Source organism: Harpia harpyja, chromosome 5 (assembly GCF_026419915.1).
Source record: "Harpia harpyja isolate bHarHar1 chromosome 5, bHarHar1 primary haplotype, whole genome shotgun sequence".
NCBI lineage: Eukaryota > Metazoa > Chordata > Aves > Accipitriformes > Accipitridae > Harpia > Harpia harpyja.
The window spans coordinates 3736687-3755084 of NC_068944.1; the positions used below are offsets into that span (position 1 = coordinate 3736687).

The window sequence follows — 18398 nt, forward strand, 5'->3', positions numbered from 1 at the left end:
CAGATCTGGGTAATTCCTGCCTATCCATAGCATTTGATGTCCTGAGGACTTCTGCAAGGTGTGTTATGCCCTTGAAAGAAGTGGGATGTATGGAAGTATTTAAAAATCTGACTATCTTTGGCAGCATGCCTTGCTTGTAAGATGGAGAGAGACCTGCTAACTCTGCTCTCAGTGGTTGTTTCTCCTATAAAAAGCGCCTGGATGTTGTTATGTCATAAGAAAAGGACAGTTTTCTCTGTATGATTTATTTAATTTGATTAGCTGTTGTCTCTGTTAATTAAACTATGAAATACTCCAAGAGGGAGGCTGGCCGACCTTCCAAGGCGTGCACGAGGAAGTGGAAGGAAAAATAACTGTCCTCTACTGACTCATGGTCTCCGAAAGAATAGAGGAGAAGATGTAAATAATGCAGATATGCTTTATAAAGACAGCAGTTGGAGTAAGCCAAAGTTGCCTCCCATATTTTTCTTTAATTGTGTTATAGGAAATGGTTTTGAATTGTTTTATTTCCTAATAGTCACATCCTTATTAGCCTTGTGTTTTTTCTTCCCATACCCCTCCTGTGGGCTGTGCTGTACGTGGGAATTTCTAGCCTCTAAAACCAAAAAACTTGTGATAGAAAAACAGTTTCTAATTTATAGAATCGTTAGTCTGTTCTTGCCTGCTCGTCTACGTACACATGCTGAAGTATCCCATGTTTTATTGTTGATGTGGACAATGTTAGAGAGGATTATGCAGACTTTTTAACTGGCTATTTATGATTTTACTGGTCTTCATAAATTAAACACCATCTTTATTTTAGGAAGGACATGTCAAAATGCCAGAGTGAAGGGACTGAGGGGAAAACTCCATTGTTCCCTTCAGATGCAAATTCTTTTCTCCCTCTTTCTCTTCTGCACTTCGTGGGGTGAGTGGCGTAGCACAGCTTGCCTGAAGTTTGAGCTCCTTGTTGCGGGGAACCCTGTGACATTACCTTTGTAGTTAAACGTGAAAATTCCTTTTTTTCTTTTTGCCATTCTCAGAAACCAATGAACTCATAGCAGATTATTCTCACTTGAACCCTGTTTACGTTTTGGAGAAAAGACTGCTGCTGATTTTTTTTCTTTCTCCATAACTGTATACATTTTCAGTAAAAGCCATCATCTGTGTGCATTCAGAGATTATTCATATTCGTTTTGTTTCCCCATTTTATTGGTTTGATTCTTAAATGTTATCAGTGTGTTAGAGCTGAGCTCTTTTAATTCAAATGGCATAATGCCCAATCCTCTGAGATTAGCTGGCAAGCGATTCTGGGCATGGTGCCACCTGGCATTTCTCAGAAAGGGGCTGCTAATAAAACACCGGAAAAAAATAAGATTGTTCCAGACATGCAAACCCCTGAAGTTGCAGGGAGCGAGGAGTGACAGAGCTTTCACAAACACACCCAATATTCTGTGGCATAGCTTGGAAACTGCTCAGGAAATACCATCCTAATACCTCTGCAGAAAAATGATATTGAAGTAAAGGTACTTTGAGTACCAATTATTTTTTCCGTTCTTAAATTTGTGGCTAAAATGCACGCTTCTCATTTTTTTTGGCATTTTGGCTCCGGGTTGGGCTCTCTGGGGTGCCTGCAGCGCAGCTTGGGCTCCAAGAGCTCTCAGCCTTTTAGGACCTGCAGTTTGTTCCCTTCCGATTTGCCTCACCATGGTGCAGCCCCACAGCACCGTCTTAGGGCTGAAGACCGTATCCTTCCCGGGTCCTCAGCTACAGTGAATCTAGGCAAACCTCTTTGGGATCCTATCTTGAACCTAAAGAAAGTTTGTTGGCTGCAAGAGACTTTGAATGCAGTGTTTCCAACTTAGTGACTGACGTTTTCTGATTATAACTTTTGTTTCCTTGGAAAACCTCCAAGAAAGCTCAATCCCTGGATAAATAGGTCCCAAGACATTTAGGGCTTTATAGGTCTAGACTAACATCTTAAAACTAGCAGGCTGCCCAAGCAGATTATGCATCGTGGTTTTAATATGCTCATGAACTGAAATGCCACTTAACAAGCCAGTTGCCAAATTCTGCACCGGCTGAAGTTTTCTGTACACACTTGAAAGGTGGTCTCGTATACAGCATATAGCAGTAGACTGTAGGGCACTGATTTGCATAAAAAGCCTAGCCAAGAGCAATAAAAAAGAAGTATACAATAAGAAATAGTTCTTCAGTCTAAAGAAAAAGGATTTTTTTTTTTTTTCTTATGGTATTTTGCTCTTCAACTTGACTGTCTGCTTTCTGTATGGAGGGTTAGTACTGGTTGCAGACTAGGAGTGCCACTAAGGCAACCTTGAGCAACTGGTTATTTCTTCATGGTTTTCCTTCTGTAGATGGTAGTAATAATATGTCCCGTGTTTCTTCTAAGAAACCACATTTTCCTGTTTTCTGAATGTAATAGAATATAATTAGATGTACAAACCCTATTGTTTTCTTGCTGGAGCTGCCTTTTCTACTCATCCCCCGTCATCATCCTTATTTTCCAGTGGCTCTGTATAGACTTCAGAAATAATCACGGGGGGGGGTGGGGGGGGGTGGAGGGAGGCAAAGGGGTCAGATCCATAGTAGCCCTCGGAACGTAAAGACTCGCAAAGCCAGTGGCAAAAATCCAGTTGACTTAAGAGAAGCAGAGATTTTTCATTCTCGGTTTACTGCCACGGCTTCTCCCTGGACCTCGCTCTCCCAGGACACTTCTGTCCTTGTGAGAGTCCCTTAAATAGTGTATAATTTGCTCTGTGTTTCCTGGCCACCGAGTAACATCAACACAGCGTAAACTTAAAACTGTACAAAACTAAATCTTTTCTTTCGAAAAAAGAGAAGTGATCCAGTGTTCTTTTTAGGTTCAGTCTGACAACAAATGAAGTTTGTATAGGATTCCTAAGTGGGAAAGGATAGGGAATTATTTACTTACTCTGAGGTCTGCACTAAGCAACCTGGGCTGTCAAGTGAATGTGTAGCATGATGCATAATGTCAAGCAGCACGCTCGTGTATGAATCACTTTTGGATCAGTATCAGTGCTTGCCTGTCTTTTTCCTGATGGACTTTAGAGCCAGCCCTAATCATCACATTTGTAGTCTTTGAGCTACAACACGCTTTGGACAGTGGAAATAATGGTAGCTGTAGCTGAGAAGGGTAGTAAAGCGGAAAGAGCAGGAACGCAAAATCTTGCATTTCTGAAGAGTTAATTGTAGCTTTCACTTGCTTATAACCTGTGTAAGATTTTTTTTTTTTTTTTTTTTTTTTTTTGTTAAACTGATTAGGTTAACCCTGGATTAGGTTAGCAGAGCAGAAGGACCAGAGCTGTGGCCTCGAGGGTCACTTTGCTCTTCCAGTTCTCCATAAACAGGAGGGAAGGGGAGGCACCAATGTGGAAGAACCTTATATTTTGCATAGAGAAACACTTTGCATAGCAGCTGGCTGTATTTATATTACAAATTACAGTTTCCAATCCATGTGGCAATTAAGCTTTTCTTATCTCATGGATCATCCTAAAAAGAAACTATTGCATTTATATCTGTAGAATATGTATAACTAATATATATAACATATATGTATATATAAACATATATAATAGGTGTAACTAATGTGTGTATATACTATGTGTGTGTATCTATGTAGTATGTGTGCGTATAAAGTTGATATTCTCCTGATGAATTAGGTAAGTAGAGCTAGAGCTTTTTACAGCCAGTGACTGAATTAATAACGAACGGAGAAAGATTTAGTATAGCTGAATGCTTTCGTGTGGCTTTGGTCAAATTACTTAGAGGTGGAAATAATCAGCGGTTGAATTAAGCGAGAGGCCTGATACATACTGGAAAACCTCCATCGTCTGTCAGATGTTTTACAACTGTGATGAATGAGTTTGGATAAATAATGTGAACATGTGTTAAACAAGTTCAGGCCAAGTGCCACACGGTACAGTAAACAGAAATTGCACTTGAGGAATGTTTGAAAATATAAATGGATGGTAGGTGGTATGTGGAGAGCACTGTGAGGATAGCCTTTCCTCTGGGGCAGGTAGAAGGAAAACTCTTCTTATGTGCTTCAGAAATAGCTTTTTATTGTTTTTACTGTTTTTAACAAATACAGATGTAGAGGTTTGCTCATCCTAAAAAGAATTGTTTGGGTTGTTAAGCTGCAAACGTGGTATTTTATGCCCATTGCAAACTTGCCTGGAGTCTGCCCTGAACCAGCACAGGACTGAGCCGTATGGAAAGGAACCCAATAGCTTGAGTGACTTTTCATTTAAGTTACTTGTTAGAAAAACTTGATGTGGAGGCGTTGGGGGGAAAAATTAAGCAGGAATCAGTTGAAGTGAGGCTGGGCGTGCTCCAGGGTCTGTCTCACCTCCATCTCTGTGGATGGCGAGAGAGGTGAAGAGCGGCTGCCCCGTGGGCAGCGCACCGTTGCTTGGGGAGGTATCAGCCAGCTTTTGTTTCAAAAGGGAAAATCTGTTGCCAGAGCAGTGGGTGGTTTTGTATATAGGCTTCTCTCACGCTGCTACGTAGGACCTGTGTGGCTAACGCGCTTACACAAACTGATTTCCAAGTGCAACTGAGAGAAGCATTTAGCGCAGAGGATTTTATTTATTGTATTTGTTAATGAGGGTGGTATGATTGCCTAGATATTTGCTTTGTATTCTCTCTCACTCTTACATCCAACCGTACTGTTACGGAGCCTACCAGTATCACACATCTCGTGCCTGGAAAATCTGGGATATTTTTCACCTGTGAAGATGGGGGAGAGTTTCCAAAAGCGAAGTTCTCACTTGATGAACACAGTCTTTTATCAATAATTTCCTGATGTTACTATGTGCGGCTTTAGGCACTTCCCTTCATCCTAATCGTGGTGCTTGGAAAGTGGAGCAGCATCCTGCTTTTACCGCATTTTTATAAGGGTGTGAAGTACCTAGCTACTTCCACCGCTGAATCTTTGCGGTCTGATGTCCAGGTCCTTATGAGAGTATGAAGGTGTATCCCCGCTGCTGGAGAAGCCTTTATATTCACAACAGTCTCTGAGTAGCAACAAAAAATAGCAACTGAAGGACAAATAAATTGCACAGCAGTAAAGGGTAGCAACTGCAGTGGTTTTTTTGCAGGGCCGTCGGGTGCAGCATGTGAAGCTTGAGCGCGTTGGCTCCCGCGTGGTGTTACTTCCCTTCCTAGTGTGTTATCCTTTACCGCGGTGCCCGTGCCGTGTTCTCGGGCTGCCTCTTCATGTCCCTCTTGCCGTAAGGTGACGCAGCAGCGATGTGCCGGCCACCCAACACGTGCCAAGTGTGACCCAGGAGATGGCGAGGCACGTGGCGCAGCAGCGGCAGAACAGAAATGTTCAGCAGGCGGCAGGGACCTCGGCGCTTCCCCAGGCTGCTGCTGGTGAGGACCGGCCACGTGCTTGACCTGGCATCCCCATCAGATGCGATTCACGCGTTGGCGTGGATTTAGCTCGAGATCTTAGTGGTTCTGTTCCAGTTTATTCCCGGGGTTTTCTTTTCCTTTCGGTTGCCAAAATGGTGCATTTTTCGTGTGTCCCAGCAATTGCAGAATGATGGGAAACTTGCTGACCCTGAATTACTTTGACATCTGCTAAAAGTATTTGTGCTGCACTCTGTCCTTCCGCACATCTGATATTTCTTCACTCCCTCTCTGTTGCAAATCAGCCTCTGTTAAGTTAATTTCTGTTAATTTAACTTTATCCTTCGAGTGTCCTAAAGAAGCATCCTTCAAGAACCCTAAAATGCATGAAGACACATGGAAAAAGACAGATCAAGTTATTTGAACAAAGCTGGTTAACTCGCCTAATGTTTTTGTCTGAAATCACATCTGCTAGGAACTATGAGACTATTACTTATGGGATTGTTCTTTGCTGCGTGACTGTAATACTAAAGCAAAACGAAGTCTTTGTGTGTTGAAATGCTCTTTCTCCTCTTTACTCAAAATCGGTAAAGCCTCAGTTGAATTGCTGTGTCTGGGTTTGGGCACTTAAAGATGTGAATTCATCAGAGGATGTACACAGGAACGAGAAGGACTATCAGAGCTTTAAGAAAGATGAGCTACAAGTAAAGTTGTTTAACGTAAGGAAGAGGCTGTTATATGGAGGCGTTACAAGAGTTTTCAGACTGAGGAGGTCTGAAAATTAAATTTAAATTTTAAAAAATTATTTTAGAAATCAATATTATCATTAGTAAACGTAGTGAAATATTGAAATAAATATCCTGGAGTTGCTGTGGCACTTCCATTGGAATTCTTTGATTATTCTGTTTTTTAATTAATTTTGGGGAAAAAATCCTATAGATGAAGCTCCACTGGAGTTGGGTCCCCCCTCTAGAAGCATTCCAGAAGGGATCTTCATGACTGCGTGGCTGATGCTTCTGGGTGATGCTGAATTACAAATAAATATTAATCCTTAATATATATTGTACATCTCGGTCACAGGCGCGTCTACTGTTTTTTGTATGCGAGGATTTTGTGGTGGATGCTTGGTCTTGGCCGCTCCGAACGGTCAAAAAACCCCAGTGTTGAGTTGGAACCTGTTGCCCCCAGCAGCATGGCTGTGAGTCTCACATGTATGTAGGCAATGCAGGCTCAGGTATTTAAAGATGCACACACCACTGCAATCACTAGCAGCAATCTGAGGAGAAGCAGCTTTATCAGACTTTCACCATCAGCTTCTGCTGATGCTTTTTTGCCTGTTGCCTTGCTATCAGATTAGTGGTCCACACTTGTCTAAATTTTCAAACAACCTTTGGTGGGGTCGAATGCATACACTTAATTAGGAGGCTGCATCCTCTCAGGTCTGAAGGCTCATAAGTCCTGATGCACTCCCTGAGGATGGACTGGGATCACTGGAACAACCTAGTCTTGGAGATAACCTCTGACATATTTTGGCATGTCTTATGCAACAGTAAAACTTGGTCTGAACTTGAAGCTCAGGAGCTCATTCACGTTCTTGGCACAAACCTGTGATGTCTTTGAGCTCAGATGTTTTGCCTCTTGCCAAGCTGTCAGCACAGATAAGGCTTCCATAATTCTAGGGATAACAGGTGTGTGCTGAAATATTTTGTCTTGTTTTTTGGTGATAGGTTGATATAATTTGTTTGTTGCTCTTTGTTTACTAATGCTGATTGAGCGTGCAGGGCAGCACGTTGGCACTGTTTTTAAATGGAATAAGACCAGAAAACTCGAATCACGACTGGCATGTTGTTATTAAGTACTTGTAATCGAAGAGGCACTGATATGCTTGTTCAAGCACAAGCATGCAAGTCAGCAATTTGGAGACCTAGTTGTAAACTGAAACAAACGTTAAAGATTGGCCTCAATGCACATTTTTTTTATGATTATTTTTTAGCCTTTAGACTGGTTACAGTAATCTCTAAAGAAAGCAGTATGTTCTTCCATATTATTTTCTTTTCTAGCAATTTTCCCTGGCCCCATTCTCTTGAATTATGTAACCTATATTTTAGTATAACAACTACTTTCCTATTGTATTACTCTCTAGGGAACAATTTTGCATTAGTAGGGGGATGAACAAGATGACCTCTTAAGTCTTTTCAATCACCGCTTGCTGTAATACGGTGCTGTAATATTTGACCTTGTTATGCAGCCTTTTCCCTTCCGTAACCCTTTGACTTTTACAGAAGAGCAGTCACAGCGTTTTTTGGACATTCAGAAGTGCCCTTCTTTGAAGTTATCAACCCGAAGTACTGTTTCCTGCTCTTCAGAACTAAAGAGCATATTAGTTCCTTTTGCATTCGAGTGGAGATGACCTGTATAAATAAATCATTGCAGGGAAGTACGCTACAGTGCCTGTTCCATAGCCGGAATGAAGAGGCTGAAAAGGCAGAGGATCTTTATTTTGTTAATATGTTGGCAAGGCTGTAACTTTCGAATATGCCTTTCTGGTATTGCTTTTTATTTCAAGGGAGGAAGGAGGACCGAGCTGCTTGGGCAATCGGTTCTAGATCTGTACTTTATCCATGGACCTACACAGTGTACTTACTTCGCTGCTGCCGTTTCCAACAGCAGGCTTTCCCCGTGTGTCCAAAGTTATCAGTAGGTATCAGACTGGATGGGAAATGTAACTGTAAAGGGGAATTCTGTATTCTAGTTTGCAAAATGTCCCATTCTAATTTTTACTTCATAATTTAAGTAAAACTTGCTCTCCTGTTGTGCTCTCCTGCTGCTGGGCTTTCTTATCGCTTATGTCCTTTTTTCCACAGCAGCAGTAGAAGGCAACTGAGACAGGTTTCTGCAGTACGGAGTTGGGAAAACAGTAGCGAGCACAGAGGTATAAAGCTAAGGGAAAAAGTACTAGTCCTTTCTGTCGGCCAGCTTCACCATGCTCTCAGCCTACATCAGCTTGTACGTCCTTTCACTTGCTTATGAGTAAGCAGGGCCTTAATACACTAAGTAAGTTTGAAATGGAAATAGCGAAAGGAAGTTTTGACACCCTCAGTTTTTATCATCTTAGCATAATGCAGTGCAACAGAGAGTACCAGCCTCCATAGCTGTAACCCCCAGGATCCAGCAGGTGAAAACTGAGGTTTCCTTTTGCACTTAACTATATAAAAGCTTGCTGCATTTTAGCATCTCCCTTTAGCGTAAATCATTGGCATTTGTTTGCCATAATGTGTACAGATAGTGTGACAAATGTTCTTCCTAGTTCCACATGCATGTGGATGGGTCTACAGGAGCAAAGGGACAGAAATTGAGAGCTTTGTGAAGGGGAAGCTCTGGCTAATGGTTTCTCCGTGACACATGGTTTGCTTGAAGCCAAGCAGAATAATCAGAAGTTTGGTAGAAGTGGTCGACAGGAGAGATCAGTTTAGACCCGTTAGGCTCCCAGGGTGGAGTGTGATGAAGACTGGAAAGCCCCTGCTACCAGCTATAAGTGTAAAAACCTCCTTTTAAATCTCACTGAATTACTTAGATGTTGCTGTAGTTTATCTGTATGTTGGTAATGAATTTCAAGCATTGCCTAGAACCTGGAACCAAGGGTGGGGGAGTCTCCAGGGCGTTCAGGAGTTACGTGTTCAGAAAGAAAAGGACCTGCCCTGAAAGAATGACTTCTCTCCCTCTGTTTTACACAAGTGATTCAGTTTCTTACTCAGTCTTTACATACTTCCTAGTAAGTTTAGTTCTCTGTAGGTGATTGTTTAAGCATTACTACTTTCTTTAAGTATTACTGTTTTCATATTAGTGACACTCCAGACCTTCACCTCTCCTGCTGTCTTTTCTCCCTCCTACTGACTCCCCTCTGCTTTTCTGTACTTCTCTTTGTGTTGTTTCTCTGTTGTCGCATGTCTCTGATTCCTCATCCTCAGGGTCATTGTTTTTCTCCTCGGTCCTCTGGAGTTTTCTTATTGTTACTCATTTTCCCGCAAATGATTGAATCTCATTTCATATCTCTTGGAAATACAGGAGCAAGAATCGGGGTATGCTTCACGGGGAGGACACTTGCACCTGGAGGAGTGGCTACATTTGTCACTGAATTTAAATGTATAATTGTTCCTGTGCTGACAGTTTTATGTTAATTCCCTCGTGACAGAAGTTAGGACGTTTGGCGCTTCAGAGAAACGTTCAAAAAAGGTTAGCTCCACTCCTTCTTCCCAAAGTGGGGTTTCTGCCCTGCGTGCCCTCCCCATGGAAATCCAGGGGACTGTTTGTGCCCCTTGCTTCTTGCAGCAGCAGGGAAGCAGACTTCGGCCCTTAAAGAGGCAGGAAACTCATTAGGCACGAGTGTACAGAATTGCTCTGAAGTGCTGGCTGTATCGGGTATTTTTCATTCCCGGTGGAGATCCCACCATGGAGTTCTCCCTGCTTTGCCTGTCCAAAGCCGCGGGCTCCCTGGGGTTTGCCGGTGGCTCTTTGCACCCTCTGCTTTAAGCCTCTGCCAGTGTGGTTTTAGGGTACGGGATAGGAAAGGATGTCCGAGGCTATTTTTTGGCTTTCCCTCCTCCCACTCCCCACCTGCAAGTCCTTTACGGAGAAAGGGAATAAGGATGCAAGCTAGAAGGGGAGCTCTTCTCGTGTGCGGGCGTAATAGGATCCTCTCCCCACAAAGGATCCCACTCTCCCAGCGGGGGCAAAGGACCCTGCTCGCTGAGGGGACCCACTGTCTCACATAATTAGCTAAGCAGCTGCTGCGTGTCTGAATGAAAAGGAGGGCAGGGAGGTTTTGCGCTGACGGGGAGCCGGAGCGGCATTCCTTGGAGGCAGCCTGCACATTCCTCCAAAGCAGTCGGCACTGACGGCGACGTGGGCTCGGCGCTGCGCAGCCAGGCTTCCCCACGTTTGTACACAGCCACTTGCTTGGCCTCGGGTCCTTTATTGTAGGAAAACTCCTTTTCCTCGCTAACTGCTAATCGTTTATCCCTGGATCAGCGGGAGAATATATAGCTTGAGTTCACATGTGATGCGTTGCGCTAATTAATGCACAACAAACTATTTATAGAGAGAAAATAAGATCAGATTTGAGAAAAAATGCAGATTTGTAATATGCAAAATGAAGTAATCTCAGCAGAAGCAGCAACTGTGTTAATGCAATAGGGGGCAATGTGCCTGTGAATGAATCCCTTCTCCGTGTATTTTCTAGGGGGTCCGGGACGAAAAGGAGAGTGCCTTGTCTGGCCAACACATTTATGACTAGCTTTTGTGGACAAAAGCAAAACTAAAAAGAGAGCCTGTTCTTGGCACAGGACCAGGTCTCTTCTTAGAGGACTGCTTTAATTTGTTTGACATACAGTGAAAGACTGGCACACTGCACTAATTAGTTTTATATACAGTTGTTTTATAGATCTGCAGCACTATATGTACCCGGGGGCCCACTCGAGTAACCCAGTGAAGTCTACCAGGCTGCTTCCTGAAACCTGTTCACAGGATTGGACTCCTATGCCTGACTGCTTGCTGTGTTGCTCAAATTTTTACCCAGTTTTATAATTGTGTAAATCCATTCAGACAGAATAACACCCATTTAAAACTGGAAGAGTGTAGTAATAAACTTGGAAGTGCGGTACTTGGCATTCGCAGAAAGATTTTTTTTTTTATTGTTATAAACATTTTTTTTTGTTCTTTAATTTTTTTTCCCCCATCAATGCTGGTGGAAACCTAGGCAGTTCATTTAAATTCTAAGAGGCTATTGCTATTACTTCTATCACTAATATTTCTTCCTAGTGAGCACTTAAAATAATGTTTTATTTATTGTTGCAGGGACAAGAATTAAGTTTTTAGTTTCTAAGTACTAGCCCGTTTGCAAGTGGCTAGTGGAGGCCAGAGAATATTGCTACTTCTGTCCCATGCAAGGACTTTAGAAATGAATGGCAGGAAATGTTTCAAATGTTGTTTAATTAGGTCTGCACTAGGTACCCTGCTAATGTAATCAAACATGGAGTTAATCTCCCTTTTATGTTTTTGTAAGGAAAGGAGCTTCGTCTTGAAATTATAGTTTAAAGAAAAGAGGCATGGATGGGAGACATGGAGGTCATTCAGGCAGCAGCAAGTGAAGCAGAGCAACTCCCATTTGTGTTCAGCCAGATGTTCACGAGCCTTTGCCAATAGCTCAAAAGGCTGATGCTACATAAATTACTATATCCCAGGGACTAATTCAATGGGTGTGATGGAAGAGGAAGGGAGGAGGATGGTACCCTGTCGGTCAGAGGTCAGGTGTAACACATGGGACCGAACCAAGCAATATTCAGCCAATTCTGTTTTTTCTTTTATTATTGTGGATTGAAAACACTCATTTTCCCATAGAAAGCAGAAGAGAAGTCAATACTTTCATTAATATAAAGACCAATTATTATTTTCTTTAAAAAGTCCCTTTTCCCGTGTAGTCGAAAGAGTTTAATACCCAATGAAATTTGAGCTTCTGATGGTCATCTTTGAAAACATAGAACCCCCTTTGAAAGCTACCAGTGGTCCCATAAAATAAAGATCTTTAAAGGCTTCTCTTGCTTTCTGAAAAGATGCCGACTGCGAACCAAACTGCCTTGCCTCCACCTCCACGTTTGTACCAAATTCACGCAGAGACATCCCTTTTCACCTAGCATGAATTGTTTCCCTTTCCTCTCCAGGAGAGTTATTTTTACAAAAGTAGAAGCAAACAAAAACCCGGAGTAATAAATAATGGTTTTCTTTTAGAGTGTGAAGCCTTCTCTCGACCAAAGTGTGCTGCCTTTGCAAGAAAATAGGCAGTTGCTCTCTCACGTGTGTCCGTCTGTATCACAAGCCTGGTTATCTTTGACACTCTGCCTGTAGAAAGAAGTGGTAAGCTAAGGGAATCTCTTTGTCTTTCAAGGAATACACCTACCCGTTATGATGTGAAAGATAATTTTAACAAATGTGACTCTTGCTTGTCACAGAAAGGTAAATAAAACTCAAGGCCATACCAGTATCTGGTTTTCTATCAGATAGTTTCACAAGATTTGACTCTGGTTTTGAATGTTTGAGGTTGGCAGTGCTGATGCTTATTAATTTCTCAGGATGTCCTACAGTCTACAGATAAAAACCAGGGTTTCAGGGTTAATGAAGTAATAGCTCAGCATCCCAAACAGCATTGGTCCATCAGTGGGAAGCCCATGGAGGGACAAGAGTGCCTTTTTTTTTTTTTTTTTTTTTTTTTTTTTTCATAAAATAAAGAAATAAGCAGTGCCCTCTAGTGTTAGTTAACATCAGAGGGAACCACCAGGGGAAATTTTCTATCATCTTGCTATCTTCAGTTAAACCTATTTCACAGCCACAGATGCAGCTACTTCTTGAAGAAAAGTAGTAAAAAAGAACTGCAATAGCACAGCTTATCAGGACATAACTGTCAGAAATGTCATCAATAAGTAGATACAGTCAGGTATCTCAAACTCCCTGACCTGTTTTATCTTCTCTAATCTTGAAATGTATGAGTGTAGTATGTCTCCAACCTGTACCTGACCTGGGCAAGGATGAGAGATATGTTTTACCAACGGGCCAGAGACTTCTGAACATTGAGGGAGAGATGTAGCAGCAAGTGTTCCTGCTTGAAGTTCAGAGTTTCAATTTCTGGCATAAAGCAGTCCTGGTGTACACGTATTCAAGCTTATCTACAACACGTTACAACAAGGCAGTGAAGCAGGTGGGTCTTTTGGGCTGTCCTTGGAGCACCTCAAAATTTTTTGCTTCTGGTGATAGTAGCAGGTTGGACTCCTGTTTCAAAACCACAGGCATCATTTGTTTCAGTTAGACAACTCTGCCAGGGATGCAGTGTGGGAATTACAGTCACCTCTGTGCTTTAGCGTGGAAGGCTATTTCTCAGTCTGTTTAAAAGAGGGCAACGCTTTAAATTGCTAATGTAAAAACAGCAAGCATTAGAAAGCATTTGCTCTCTGGTTTCTGAATTGTCTTCAGTGTGAAAACATGGTAAGCAAACGTGCTTTTCCCTCTCTGTTTTTTTAATTTGATTTTCTACCATAGAGAAAGAGCTTACGAGTGATTATTGCCTTTCAGTTTCTGCTGATGCATTTTCATAGCCTTGGTTGCAGTCTGGGGCTTTTGGGATGAGCTCCGAGGTCCCTGTGGTGTTAAAGCTACTGTTGACAAATGGGAATCCTGTAAGGCCTTGAGAGCATCTTACTTGAGTGTCCCTAAGCTGTAATCTGGTGTGTGCATTTATCATTTTCTGAAAAACAGCACACAGAAATACAAGTACAAGGTTTTATAAGGTGACCCATGCAGTACCTTGGCTTATACAGGGTTTCCTGCCCTGGGTGGGGTTCACCCTGGACTGTGGTTTTCTAAACCAAAACATCTTCTGATGTGGCATGATGCTGAGGAGTGACAGTCTTACTGTCCTCCTTGGGTTATGCTGTGTGAATGTTTCTGATGGCTGCCAGCACGATAAGAAGTGGGTGCCGAGACCTATGTAGACGGTCTGTATATTGCCCACGTGTAAGAATATCAGGTGAAGAGGTTAGGAACTTGTATTTCTGAGATGATCCAACAAGATCAGCTCCACATGAGGAGGGATCTGTGACTGTGCATTGTCGCTGTGTAGATCGCTGCGCCCTGGTAGCAGATACCAGAAATGAGGTGACTTACCTGGACTGTTGCCCCTCAAAAGGGGTGTCAGACCCGCTCAAGCATTTGCGATGCGTGCTGCTGTCTTGTTGCCGCTGCTGTTGCCAAACTTCATACTTCCAGTAGTTATTAATTCTTCAGCTCTAATGGTAGACCCCTTTTTAAGCTGCAGTTAATAACTTCTGTCCTCTTCGCTACATGTGAGCAGGGAGAGCGTTGTTTTTGCCGATTGCCAAGGATGATGTTATGCTCTGTGAAAAGACCAAGGAGAATAATGTTCGGCATTGTTCCTCTGAGACGTACCAAAAATCTGCACGCACCAATGAAAGCAACCAGCGTTATGGTATCATAACAATGGTTCGTTAGGACTTTACCGCGGGCCGGGATGATGATTGTTCCTGTTTAAGACCGAGACCAACAGATGGCATTTGTTAGGACGTTGATATTTACGTGCAAAGTTGCCAACACTTTAAGAAGTGGTGCCTTTCTTAATTAAGATGATAATGTACTGCCTTGTTTGGAGAGATTCTGCTTGTAATGATGCTGGTGAATTATGAATAGAGGGAAATTAGTAATAACAAATGCCAGATGGAGGTGTCTTTCAAAGAGGAATATTTTGTGTAATATGGCATGTAAAGTTGACAGACCAGGTCTTAAAAGACCTTTATTATTCTTTAAGCTTTCCTGACAAAATTACTCTTTATCCTGCCAAGAAATGTAGTTTCACATGCCAGTGCGTTTTTAGGCGAAAGTAATTAAAGTATGCCTCTAAGTTTATGGCTTGAAGTGAAATCGTTCCTCCAATGTTTTGTCAGGAATCTATAAACAGTGCAAGGAAGGAGACAACTTATAACAACAATAGATTTGCCAATTCTACATGTTCTGCCTTTGAAATCAGAGGCAATTAGGGATGAACAAAACTACTTTCAAAGTTTACCAAAAAAAAGTGTAAGTTTTGCTGAAGTTTTACTTAACGTTTTTTCTTTGGTTGCCAATGACTTGGGAATAAGAGATGTTTTTCTAAAATTAAAACCTGCCGCCTTTGATTGAAGAAAAAAATGATTACTGAGTTATAAGTGCATTGAATCCTCAAATGCTAGGCCTTTTTTGTTACTTCCTGAGAGAAGGAAATAAAATTGATTTTGTAGTGTAAAGTAGTAATTAGAAGAGAAGTAGACAAGGGAAAGTAAGAAATAAAACTTTGGGCATTGATATTTCATTTTCTCGTAAGAATATTCCCACTCCACGGGCATTCCAGCTTTGATCTCATGACATGCTGGCTGCTGTCCGTTGCAGAGAAGGTCCTTCCGTGATGATCTGTGGGTGAGGCAAAGTGTGTCATGGGAGGTGACCGTGAAGATTTGATTTTCCTTTGTAATTGTCCTCAGATTGCATTAGTGTAATAAAATTCAATTTAGGACTGTAGAAGCGTTGCATATAGTCTTTCTGTTAGATATGCCAAACGTTGTAGACCAGGAGGACTTGAAGAGCATACCTTCTGCTCCATCCTTCCATAGTCACAAATCACTTCCAATATGCAATAATAAACTTGAGATGTACACTCCAAGACTTCTTCCAAAGGCACAAACGTTTTGGCAGGGTTCAGAAAGGTAGCAGAGGAGTTGCTTTTGTCTTCTTTAAATTATTTCTACAAGTATGCATTAGTATGGGAATAAATTAAGTAATATATTTCAGTATTGGATGATGAAAAGAAGGCTTCTGCTTCATTTAGAAAAAGATCAAGATCAGTTTTCATGAGAATAAAACACTGTTTTGAATTATGCTTAGAACAGACTGTCCGACTATTTCTGGTATTAATGTTCATTGCCATTGCAAAAAGGATTTAACAATAGAAAGATGAGAACATGAGAAAAGAATGTCTAGAGGGAAGGCAGTCAAGGATGGGATTCAGTGGCTCTAGCTTTGATAACAATAGCAAAGAGTGCTCTCAGTTGAGTCTTTTGAGACTAATCTGGTACTGTCAATAAACCCTAAATTTACCTTAATGCAGAAAGGGCAGTATTTCTAGGCATTTTCAAAAACTCCGTAGAGCATTGCTTCTCACTGATCTTGTTAAAGCTACCGTGAATTTACCTGGGAGATGCCATCTGCAGTTATGGACAGCTAAACCCTGGTTTTACTTCACATTTTTAATGAATGAATCCTGTATATATAAAAGACAAAGCTGCTTTCTTTAACAGCAGTCTACCTAGTGAGAAATGAGCACTATGACTCTTCCACTCCAACTCTTTTGAAAACCCTACTACTTTTTTGCCCTGTTGTTGGTTTTGTTTATGCTGAACTTCTTTCTGTTGCTTTTTTTTTTTCCCAGAAAAACTTTACAATTCCAATGGACGGGAGCTGAGACGGGCACTTTTCTCCTTGAAACAAATATTTCAGGTGAGCAAATAATGGCTGTCCATTCTGTGATTTGAACGTGAATTGAATTTCTTTTTTTAGTGTAGGGAATAATTTACAGTTTCTGGCAAAAGTGAATTTTAAGACTTCATTTGTAATGTGCAATTAGCCAATTGCTTCTTAGGGTCTTTTCTCTTTATGGTCTACAAGCTTTTTCCTGTCCCTTCAGTGTGTCTGAAGGCAGGACCAGATGTGGAGTTATGGCAGAGTTAGTGGTTGGAACCTGCCAGGAAAGGAGAGAAGAAAATTGGGACTCTTACGTGGAAACAGGCTGCTCATTAGACAGTGGCATAGTTCTGTATCAGGAAGACTGGGAGGGGGATGTGAAAAGAGGAGCTAGGAAACCACGGGTTGGGGTGATGGCCCAACATTGGCCTAGTAATTGACAAATAGACTAGGTTTAAGCCACATCAAAAACTGAAAAAGGGTGAGAGAGACATGGGAGAGATCTGATGAGGAACCAAGATGTAGTGGGATTGTTCTGAAGGTGTTAGAATTTAGATTGAGGTTAGAGGAAATGATTTATTGATTAGCCAAAAAGATAGTTCATAGAGCTGAGGAGGGTATGGTAGTGACTGATGAGTTTAAGTTTAAGGAAGGGCATGGATTTGAATGTGAGTGTTCGTTATGGAGGAGACCTGAAATCAGCAGGATTTGGGGTCCTGTGGGGAAGTAGCCAATGTGATAGACAAGCGGTGTGGATGATAAGAAAGTGAATTGAATGAAACGCTTGGTTTTACTGGATAAGGGGAAGGACTTGGGAACATTGCAGGACTGGAAGGAAACTTGTTGTAGAGAACAGGTCAGGAAAAGTGGAAAAGAAAACATTGGTGAGAACTAGAGCATACTGCCAATGTGATCCTAAAATGGAATTCAGGATGACGCATTCCATTTCTAAATGGAATATAAGTAAAATATAGGTAAATATAAGTGAAATCAATAAGAAGAGCATCTCTCCTCCTTTACTAATGGATCCAAATGGAGGATGACAACATATAATGTTTTTCAGCCACAATAGGTAGGTGCAAGGGTTTTAAGCTGTTAGTTTAGCATTTTTTTGCTTTGTTTTAAATAGACATTTATTCTAAGAGTAACAACGTTTAACAATTCTGCAAGACTGCAGAATTGCAGATTTCCAAAACACACAATGCTTTCTGCAGGTTTCAAAGTTAAGCATTCAGAATTTAAAAAATGCCAGAATGAAGATTTTTCTGAACAATAGGAGTAGATGGTGAAGGGTAGACCATTTAATAGAAAAGTTTGGTAGTTGGTCTTCTGGGTCAGAAGAAAGTCCTTGAAGTTTGAAATTTTTGGACAAAGAAGGAGTTCCAGCTCTGAAACAGTCTGGTCATCTCATGGCCACAGATTGGGAAAACCATTGTCTCTTCAAGGCATTCCCAGGGAAAGACTGTTTGAGAGTCACCATCATGCAAGTTGGATTTCCCTGTGAGCTTGCCAAGTGGGTGGACTGTGTGCTCAGAGGAAATTAGGCAGGTTTCCAAGTGTCTTCTCTGGTTTCTTCTCTTTTTTTTCAGCTCAGCTGTTTCTGGGAAGTATTTGTATTTCTTTGAATTTACATATTCCACAGGTTAATCTTGGTACTCACACATATTTAGCAGTGAGTGCTAAGCCTCTCTTCCCACCCATCCCACACCTCCCATACCTCCCATCATGACTTTTCCCAGTTTGGGTATTCATAAATGTTCTCTTCCATGTAGGTTATTTGAAGTCTAGTAGGTAGTTCTGAGCACGCAGTACCCGGTGCTTTCAGTGAACACACCAGTAAGATACCTGTCTTCCAGCTGATCAGCTGTTTTCACGGAAATGTTGTTTAAATATTTATCCTAATAAATTTTATTGAAGTTGACTGGGTTGAAGAATAATGAGAGGGGAGGGAAAAGTAATGCACACAAACC

General features: G+C 41.6%; 1 protein-coding gene across 11 annotated transcripts in view; it reads left to right on the top strand.

Moving 5' to 3' along the window:
• The window catches only part of FHOD3 (formin homology 2 domain containing 3), a 391220-nt gene that overhangs the window by 157986 nt on the left and 214836 nt on the right, over window positions 1–18398 (top strand). For all 11 annotated transcript variants that reach the window (XM_052787649.1, XM_052787651.1, XM_052787660.1 and 8 more), the window contains exon 4: window positions 16397–16464. In XM_052787649.1, coding sequence (XP_052643609.1) covers window positions 16397–16464 — 68 coding nt within the window. The remainder of the gene's footprint in view (window positions 1–16396; window positions 16465–18398) is intronic.